Genomic DNA, 10,360 nt, shown 5'->3' with positions numbered 1-10,360 from the left:
ACCAGAATATGACTCAGTTAGTTGGCATGACCTTGTGCATCTTCTTGGTATATATAGGATCCTAACTGGAACACAGAGTCTATATAACTTGGTCACTTTTCCTAGAAAAGGTCAAAGGATCATGGGAAAATAGTATATACAAATCTGAAAACTGTGTTATTTTTGTTTAATTCTGTAGCTTACAGCTTAGGATATTGGCAGTACTAGTCTTGGATCATCAGGTGGAAGTTATAACAAAGCATGCAAATCAATTTCTATGCATCATTTATAATAAAGGATATAAGCCTGGATGTAATACTTTCTCTAAGTTTCGGTACTTTACTTTGTTTACTATATCAACAGTTTATAACAAAACATGCAAGTCTATTTCTATGCATAATTTATAATAAAGGATATAAGCCTGGATGTAATACTTTCTCTAAGTTTCGGTACTTAACTTTGTTTACTATATCAACAGTTTAGATTTTCTTGTTCTCGTTTTGAAGTTTTCAATTTTAAGCTTGCTTTTGAGCATAATGCAATTTTAAGCTTGCTTTTGAGCATAATGCTCAATTTTGGGGATTCACTAGGGAACTTTTTATGCTAGTATTGCCATTGATGTGAAATTCCTAGTCTGATAGAATATTTCACTCAGGCCTATGTTTTCAAATCCATGTAACATCTGGAATACAAGCAGATGGTTATGCTATCTTAAATATGAGAGTCTAGGGAATGTAAAAATGACAAGATCAATTTGATGTTATTCTTATGATGCATTTAATATTTTAGAACATTTGAGGTCATAGACATGCCAGTAGGGCTGCCGAAGGTCTATGCCTTAGTTGACTGTTGAGGAAGGGACTCATAAATACAATTGTCTATAAACCTAGGAATAAGAATTAAGATGAGAGGTGAATAGAAAGGGATAACTATTAAATGTATTTAAATATCTACTCTGATATAGCGATTCAAGAAGGAATTGAAATATGTTTAACTGACTGTCAGTTGATGGGCGAACAATAAAGCTGCTGATTAAGATTTAATCTCTCTTTGCCAGCTACGATCATCCATCAAGCAGAAAAGCATGCTGCAGTTAAAAGGCATGTATGATTGATGATGTCTGATTTATAAGGTGGAAATCTCCAATTGTTGATCATGCCTTTTAAAAATGGATTTGAAATATTTGTGAACTAGTATCAAATAAAGACAACGGACAATATTGTTATGAAATAAGCGATGACAGGGTAGAAATTCTTTTTTATCTGTTTCAGTTTTCTTTCAGACCTGTAATTGGGTTAGCTACGTCTTAGACATCCTTTGCCTGATATTCGTTGAGTCATGTATGCTGTTATTGGAGTACTTAATTTGGAAATTTGTAAACACAGTGGATTTATGATGACAGATACAGCTGTAATACTTGAGAATGCAAAGATTAACATGTCTAAAGGATCAATGAGGCTTGCTATCAACAAATGAGGCTGTATATAATCACAGATCCAGCCGATTTCATGGTGAAAGAGGACAATAATGTCTTTGATCGAATGTGTTGATGACCATCGTTGAAGAGTGTCTGAAAACTGACTGTTCTTAGGCGTGGCTTCCTGAAATGATTTTGGTATGGTTTCTCTTATTTTTCAGATGTTTTGTCTCAAGTTGCTTAGTTGGTCATTTTAAGGCAGAAGTTAATTTTGGTATGATTATGGGCAAGCTACCTTCTGGAGATGATATAAACTTGTCGACATGGCATAGCTCATTCCAATAGCGAAGTTGGTGAGAAGTGGGTAATTATTTAATATCATCATCTAGAATTGCCATATTTTTGAATATTTGTATCAGTTTAAATATGAATTTTAATATTCACACATCATCAATCTATTTCTTGCATCTTAGTTAAATTCTATGGGTTTGTTCTTACAGTTGTTCTTCTGCGCTTAATTATTTGCAGTGGCTGCTTTGGTTTACTTGAATTAACTACCTTAGGTATCAGATTTATATTTTAAAGATTGGTGAGGTTTTCAATGATCTAGGCAGTCATTTTAGTGTCACTGAGATATTAATAGAAACTCCCTTAATATATATACTATGCTGTTGGGTTCAATTTTAACTCCCCCAATAAATATGTAGTTTGTCTTTCTGGTTAATTTGCTCATATATTTTATCACATCCTGTATTTTTTTTTTTCATATTTTTTCATACATTTAGAGCCAAGTAGATAAACATTACTTTATTCATCATTTATAAATATTTATTACAATTCATTTATTCATCAAATTACAAGTAGAAAAGTAAACATAGTGATGTTAACTTCAAGAATCATTTAAGTGGCTCTACTTATCGGTAGAGGAAGGTCCGTTCTCCATTGGAATCCGATTTAGTACTAGAGGGAGGCGTATATCAAATATCCGAAAGAGCACTCCTCCAACAGCGGATGGAGAGGTTTTATCTTACGGGATGAGTTTGTGTTCTTCCAACAGCGGATGGAGGCAAACTCATATCTCATTCCCAACAGCGGATGGAGGCAAACTCATATCCCACTCCCAACATCGGATGGAGTGGTGTTCCTCACCCGCCAAAGTGGGTACACGTTCCTCCCAACAGCGGATGGAGGAACCGTCCAACCGTCACATCTGACGACCCGTTAATCCTCGAAGGGAATCACTCTACCTACTCTCGGCAGAGAAATAACATAATCTCACACTGGTCATGTCTATATCGGGATGAAATAACACATTTAAAACATCTTTTTCAAATATCATCAATATCAAATAATACAAATTAGCTCTCAATTGACTTGAACCCTAGTTCAATCGATCCAATTGAACTCAATTTACTAGAACCTAACTAAACTGATATTTAATCCTCATTTAACTAGTTTTAAACCACCTTAGACTAGTATAATTTGGATTAGATTAGGTTCAGTTTAGATTAAACTGACTTGAATAAGTCAATCAATTTAGAATCATCCTAAATCGATCTAGACTAATAAAGTCTAGTTTAGTTCAATCAATATTTGGGCTCAAATCCAACAACAATATTGAGCTAGATTGGGTCAGTCCATCTACTGGTCATGTGCATTACAAATGACTGGACATGCATTACATAAAATTGGCTCAGCCCAGGCCTATGGATTGGTCATGTGCGTCGCATGTGACCGCTCATGATGGTTGGGCTGGGTTAGCCTACGGGCCAAGGCCTGATCCGTGGGCTGGGACTGGCTTACAGGCTGGGCCTGGTCTACTGACTGGGCCTGGCCAGTGGGCTGTGGCCTGACCTATGGGTTGGGCATGGTCTGTGAGCAATTTCAATCCAATTTATATTCAATTTCATACCATAGCATATATTCACTAACAATTATATAAACAAAAGCATAATAACACATTAAAAAATAGATTGGGAGATAAGCTTTAATACAAGTAAATAACATTCTAAATTCAAATAGAAATCATACTTTCTAACATATGTATAATTTTAACATATTCTAATCAAATAAAATTTTAAATCATTCAAAATAGTACATTTTAAATTTTAGATAAAAGAATATCAAAATTTTAGATAACATATTTTAATCTAATAGAAATTATAATCCAGATGAGATTAAAGATAAGTTGTAATGCCAAGAAATATCATATATTTAATACATAAAACATGTAAATTTTTAACATGTTTAAATCTAAAAATAAAAACCTTAAACATGGATCAAAGAACATTATAAAAATTTCAACTGATTGGCTTTAATGCAATAATAAAAAAATTTGATATTTAAAGAATTGATAAATATTTTTCAAATTATAAAACTTTCAACATTTAAATAATCAAAATAAAAACTAAAACTTTTATTTTCAAGAAAGGTAGGGAAACATATCTCTCGTCAACAGGGTGTAACTCCTCGTTCCTCCCGCTGTTAGGCTCGGCTAAGTATGGAATGAACGAGAGAAATCCCTCTCCTTAAATAGGAGGATGTGAGCCTCCATTAAAGGAAATTTATTTTTATTTTTATATTTATTTAATATAAATTATTTCTATTTAATATACTAACAAATATGATATCATCCTATTTGGAATGCTTAATAGTTATTCTCTAATTCGTAATAACAAACAAGAAAATAGATTAAGATTTTCTAAATTAAATGACAAGTAAGGAAAAATAATAATTCCTAACTTAATTATTTGATTTGATTACATATTTAGTGACCAGTGGTTGTTGCTAGATTGAATGATGTTACATGTATATGTGGTTTACTGTCATGGTGGTCTTCTTGATGTTCCATTTGTTGCATTAATATGGAATAAGGATATGCCCATTGTTGTCGTGAACCATCAACATATATACTTATGCTTTTTATATGACATTGTTGTGGTACTCAGATTGTTGTTTACTTGATGAACTTTGATAAAAAAACTACTGATATTTATCCAACAGATTTAGGATATGGTTTTTATGAATACTTCCCCTTTAGGATTTTTCATTCGCCACTCCTTTACTTTAAGAGGAGAATGACGTGCAACTTAAACAACCCAAAATTTACCACTGATCAATCAAACAAATGAGAGAAAACAAGAGAAGAAACAAATAAGATACAGGATAAAAGAAATAGAAGGCACAAATGGACATGGCAGACAAGATAAATAAATTGAGCAAAAGAAACATTAAACAGCAAATAAAAACACACAAAATAAACAAGAAAGCAAGAACATGAAGAAACAGCAACCCCTTCACCATGGTTAAGTAGCCTGCGCCAGATAAGAATCTTTCTGAATTTCCCTGAGAGATAGGCTTCTTTATTTTCCGTTTATTTTGATGTTCCTTCTACATGTTGATTAATGTGTCATCGAGTGTTTTTGTGTCCCACATGTCTTGTTACAGTTGCAAATTGTGGTATGTGGAACATTGCTGTATCCCATGACTCATTGATTGATCTAGGTTCTGTCATGTCACATTCTTGTTAGCTGTATCTCAATCCACCAGTTATGTAGTTTTTGACTGCCTCATAGATCTGTTGAGCAACAGTGATCATCCTTGATTACTTTTCGCTGTTATAGTCTTTAAGCTACACAGAATGTGGACCAGTTGGGTTAGGGTGAAGCCGAAGCCGAAGCGAACCAGGTCAGTTGGTGGGTTAAGAAGCAAATGGTATAGGAAGAAATTATTAGTTCAGGACATTGTAAGAACTGGAAAGAAGAGGGTATACTGTTGGGAGCACAAGGAGAAAATGTTGGTGTGTTAAGTGGGGTGGGTGGTGAGCAAACTTTTCTTCTTCTTTTTTTCATGCTACTATGGACTTTCCTAGCTTTGCATCTCCAACTTAGTCTCTGACCTGTGGCAGCTTGTCCTTCACTGAAGTTGGAGTAATGGATGAGTCCCACCTTGGATGCTGTGATCAGATGCACATGTTGGAGGAGGTCACCTTTTAGAAGGCGGACTTCCACCTTTTAGAAGATGGAACTGCACCTTTTAGAAGGTGGAATATCTGGGTTTGGATTTAAATGCAGTTCTCAGAGATGGGCCACTTTGAGAAGCTGGAGATCAGGGTTCAGTGACATAAGGGAATGGTTACCCTATAATGGAAATGGAAAGGAAGAAGTGAAAAAAGATAAGAATGATGACCTAGAGCTCAAGACTCATGCCAATATGTCATCTGCAAAGAATTAATGTACGTAGGTCTATCCTTGCAAGAGAAGAGACATTGTGTGATTCCGCCACCGGTCACATGGGTTATGAAGGATCAAGCTTACCATGGTCTCACAGTGATTGTGTGATCAGGTTCAAGTCATTGAAACAACTTTCTACTTGCAGGGGTAAGGCTGCATGCAATGATCCTCCTCAAATCCCATATTGTGCATTGAACCACCTTCAGAATAAGATTTTCTTACTTCGGAAACTGACCATCAAAAGAACCATGTTTGAACTAGTAGCACCCCTGAGAAATGTAGGATTGTAAGCCATATGAGCATCCACTACAAGTTTGCTCTTCAGGTAATAAAAATATGATTTCTTTTGTCATCTGACATAACTTTGAGATGCTACTAAGAGAGGAATTGACAGTGATTCTTTTGCAATGTTCTTTTGATCATTTGTTCTTTCCTGTCTTCCATATACATAGTGCTAGTTCCAGTAGACTTTCATAGGATAAAACAGATTATTCTGGATGTGTTTTGAAAGATTAGTAGAATAAAATTGAAGGTCTAGCCTTTCCATATCATAGAGACCCCTCCCATGTAAGTACTGAAATCACTCATTGAAAATTTTGATTTTTGTTCTGACTCTAGCTTGTAGCATGGAGAGCCTCCTTATGTATGGAAAAGCTTAGTTGTAGACAATTCTTGTTATTTGAACACTTCACTTGATCATCCATTACTGCTCAAGTAATTAGAGACCTTTCAAAATGTATTGAAAGAACATTTTTCATGTGGGCCATGGCATGTGAGACCTTTCAAAAGAAAAAGAACCCTTGTCATCTTCCTGGTCTGACTCAGATGTTCTACAACTAATACCAATCAGTACGGTTGAATAATGATGATCCTGCTTACTACATAGAGTTGATTATTTTCATGGACAGAGTGGCACATGGCCTCAATGATTCTTGGGATGGAATTATGCCTCATGTGCTTCTTACCCTGTCTTCCACTTGAGGCCTGATCACCCTGATGGATGACAAAATAAAATATTGCTTTGGAGAAAGTGAATGTTTTAGTATTTTTAACTACTACATAACTTTGTCCTAATAAGTTCTTTGTAATGATGCCTCAACCTGTAGTATGTGGCTGTAAGTTTAGTTTTAGTGTGTCTGGATTTCACATGCCATTATGTTTTTTTGTTGAAGCCTTACCTAGTTGACAAAAGGTTGTTCGAAGTGTTACTTTAGTTTTATAATTGATGTCATGAGTCGATCCTATTTGTCAGAATCCAAGGAACAAAAGGGACAGAAAGGGAAAAAGGAGATTAGGTCAAAGTTGAGCTGTTAAAGCTGAGTTAAAAGAGGAGTAAAAGATATGATAAGATGATTGCCAAATCACCTGTGTTGTCAGTAGACTTCTTTTTCTTGAATCTACTGTGTTGTCAGCAGAGACGTTTCTTTTTAAAGGGGCTCACGATCAATAAGGTGCTTTTTTGATGGAAGTGCTCTAAAATCCAAGAATCATTGCCTCAACCGATGGTCAAGCTGGTTTTGGGAACCCTACTCACCTACGATGACATGTCTACGGCCATCTCCTTGAGGCATCTTCTGGACCCATAGAACAGATATGTGATCATATTGGCTGTAGGAAACAGATGAACCACTTTCAGCAAGGGTTGCTTGGGCCTCAGAAACTTGTTTTAGAACAGTGACATTTTACCAAGCAGACTTAGCCTCATTTGACACGATGACCTACAAGTGATGCATTGCATGAATTACACCTACAAAAAGAATTTTTAATCTTCATTCAGAGTAGGCACCATTGAGCACTTTAAAAAGGAAGCGATCGGCCCCCCCACCCCGCCTTCAGTCCCCGCTACCAAGTGTTTCCGGGTTGAAAGCTGTGCACCAAGGGCGAACAGTCTAGAATGTGTACGTGTGGCCAGGTAACAACACTGATCCCTCTTCCCGTCATTATCTTTCTTTTCAGGATTTAAATCATGAAAATAATATTTCCACTTGCAGGAGGATGACTCTGTGTAAATGGCTCCTTGAATTCGATACTAATGGTAGCCCTGAACTAAGACAAGATAGTCTCTTAGTGTCTCATGGTATTTTGGATCAAATGTGGATTTTTCTTGGAAGTGAAAAAGGCTGCATTGTGCATGAAACTGCATCAGTTCTCCAGTTTCGTGTGCACCATTTTAATTATCTAAAGAATTAACTATTGACTGCAGCTACCCACGCAACGGGATCGAACGGACCCGAGCAGATTGATGATCGATGCAAAGACCAGTTAACTGAAAAAGCTGCACACGCTTAGGGGTGTCGTGGGAAGGCAGATCTTCTGGCTGATTGGGTGGATCAATCGGCGACCGTCCACGTCATGTCTCCTTCGAAGATCCAATGGCACACCTCGATCTTCCCTGGCGCGGACCCCAGTGCCACGAAGGCTCCGTGGCTGGCGCTCCAGTCCGACGTGTCCAAGTGACAGATGGCGATGCCGTGGTTGATCTTCTCCTTCGATTCGACAGCCAGGATCTCCGCCTCGTACACCCGCACCTTTGGCACCGAGTGGCAGTAGTATACTAGGTATGGGAACAAGCTCTGGTGGCATGACACCGACTTGGTGATCTTACCGCCATTCACCCCGCCCACCTTCCCTATGAGGATGTTCCCCTTGGAGCCCGTCGTGTTCGCTGTGCTCCGCACCACCACGTCGCTTCCAAGTACGGAGACAGCGAAGTCGATCACGTCCTCCGCCGAGGTGGCGCACCGCTTCGTCTCGTCGCGGTTGGGCGCCCGCTCGCACTCGGCCACCGTGTCCGCCACCGCCTTCCCCAGCGCCGTATCAGCCGGGATCCCGAAGATCCGCCGGACCTCGGTGGCGGAGAACGGGATCCGCCCCGCGATCGAGCGCGGGAGGAAGGACCGCGGCGCCATCTTGTCCCGGATGTCCGGCATTGGCATCACGCTCCCCCGACGCAGGTCGCGCTCACGGAAGAATTTCCCCGGCTCCACCAGCCACCGGTTCGCCGGTCTTCCGCCAGCCTTCCGGAGGGAGAGGAGAGAGCCTGTCGCGGCGGCGTCGGAGGAGGACGATGAGGGGATGACGGAGGAGTTTCTGTAGGCCTTGAAGTCGACGCCGGATTTGGCGTAGGCCTTGAAGGAGGTGTTATCTGCGGCGTAGCTCTTGAACGTGACACTGTGCTTGGAGGAGCCCTCGCCATAGCCCTTGAAGGAGTCGCTGCCCTCGTTGAAGGAGTTCCCGTAGTTGACGAAGTCGGCGGCGGCGGCGTTCCCGCCCTTTGCGTAGGAGGTGAAGCTGTCGTCACCGACGTTGGACTGGTCGCGGTAGCTGGTGAACCGCTCCGACCCGGAGTTGCCGCCGTCGCCGTAGGACCGGAAGTTGTTCTCCGGCACGTTCCCATTGAACCCGTAGGAGGCGAAGGAGTCGTTAGCGCCGTTGGCGCCCTCGCCGTAGCCGGCGAAGGAGGAGCCGATGACGTTGGAGTTGTCGGCGTAGCTGGTGAAGGAGGTGGGCACGCCGTTGCCGTCCTTGCCGTAGCCGGCGAAGGACTGGTCTCCAGCGTTGGTGTCATCCGAGTAGCTGGAGAAGGACCGGCGCCGGCCGGTAGCATCGGCATCGTAGTTGGTGAACTTGAGGTCGGGGACGTTGGACTCGTGGTCGTAGGATGCGAAGTCTCCGGCACCGCCAGTGGCGGAGGAGCCGTAGCTGGTGAAGTTGGCGGTGACAACGTTGCCTTCAGGAGAGTAAGAGGCGAAGGAGTCGTTGTGGCCGGTGGAGTCGCGGCTGTAGCGGCGGAAGGTATCGACGGGCACGTTGAGGTCGTCGGAGTAGTTCTTGAAGGAGCTGCGCCCGCCGGCGGCGCCGGTGCCGTAGTCGGAGAAGTTGGAGTTCTGGTAGGAGGCGAACGCGGAGGAGTCGTCCTTGCGGGCGGCGGCGGAGTAGGTGTTGGCGGTGGCGGGGGAGCAGAGGAGGCGAGCTGCGGCGCAGAGGGCGGGGAGACGGCGGGAGAGGGCGGAGGGGTCGTCGGCCACGAGCGACGAGAAGGTGGCGGAGTCGAGGGCGGAGAGCGGGGAGAGCTTGGCGAGGAGGAAGTCTGCCTGGGGCCGGTTGGTGGGCACCATTCGTTTCCAATACCGGATCAGGGCCGCCCTCGCGGTGAAGGGATTGGCTGCAGCGCCGCCGCTGGGTGATACATCAGAGGCCGCCACGTGGGGACGGGGAGAGAGCACTCCTAAGGCAAGGAGAAGGAAGACGAGCAGAGGCGGAGTGGCGGCCATCACGGGCTTGTGGAGGGATATCTGCGTGCCAAAGAAGACCACCAAGGCAGGTATAAGTAGACGTGGGAATAAACAAAGCGCGCTTCAACTGTTTGTTCTTATGCGTGACAACTCTTTTGTTTTGACTTTGAACAGGGGTTTTCCCAGTTGGATCAAGTGAAATGGCGTCGTGATAAGTCGCAGTTTCTACCCAAATGAGGTGTACCAGGCGTTGCAGGTGCACCATTTACATTTAGTTTGCTGTCTCATTTCTTTACTCAACCCTTATTAAAAACGCTAAAAGAAGGAATTAATTGATACAAATGAAAGGTTTAAGGTGTACGTCGTAGAAGCAGGTTCCTGCAACAATGCCGATCCTGCCAGGCTTCTGCTGTAGGCATTTAAAACTATGTCAGATAAATCCATCAGGGAAAGAAAATACATACTATCCAAAAGAGCACGGAAGCCTGCAACATAGT

General features: G+C 41.7%; 2 protein-coding genes across 2 annotated transcripts in view; one reads left to right on the top strand and one right to left on the bottom strand.

Moving 5' to 3' along the window:
- Window positions 1-5,517, top strand: part of LOC135666596 (anaphase-promoting complex subunit 6-like) — a 13,113-nt gene extending 7,596 nt beyond the window's left edge. The window contains exon 8 of the mRNA XM_065178188.1: window positions 5,470-5,517. Within this exon, the coding sequence (XP_065034260.1) occupies window positions 5,470-5,517 (48 nt within the window). The remainder of the gene's footprint in view (window positions 1-5,469) is intronic.
- Window positions 5,518-7,708: 2,191 nt separating this feature from the next.
- LOC135666580 (BURP domain-containing protein 12-like) lies at window positions 7,709-9,942 on the bottom strand. The gene has a single exon (XM_065178167.1). It carries the CDS (start codon window positions 9,900-9,902, stop codon window positions 7,959-7,961), a length of 1,944 nt encoding a protein of 647 aa, XP_065034239.1. The 5' UTR covers window positions 9,903-9,942; the 3' UTR covers window positions 7,709-7,958.
- Between the last annotated feature and the right edge of the window lie 418 nt (window positions 9,943-10,360).

This window comes from Musa acuminata, unplaced genomic scaffold (genome assembly GCF_036884655.1).
Source record: "Musa acuminata AAA Group cultivar baxijiao unplaced genomic scaffold, Cavendish_Baxijiao_AAA HiC_scaffold_1110, whole genome shotgun sequence".
NCBI classification, from domain to species: Eukaryota; Viridiplantae; Streptophyta; class Magnoliopsida; order Zingiberales; family Musaceae; genus Musa; species Musa acuminata.
The sequence above is the reverse complement of the archived record's forward strand: the minus strand, read 5'-3'. Positions and strand labels throughout refer to the sequence as shown.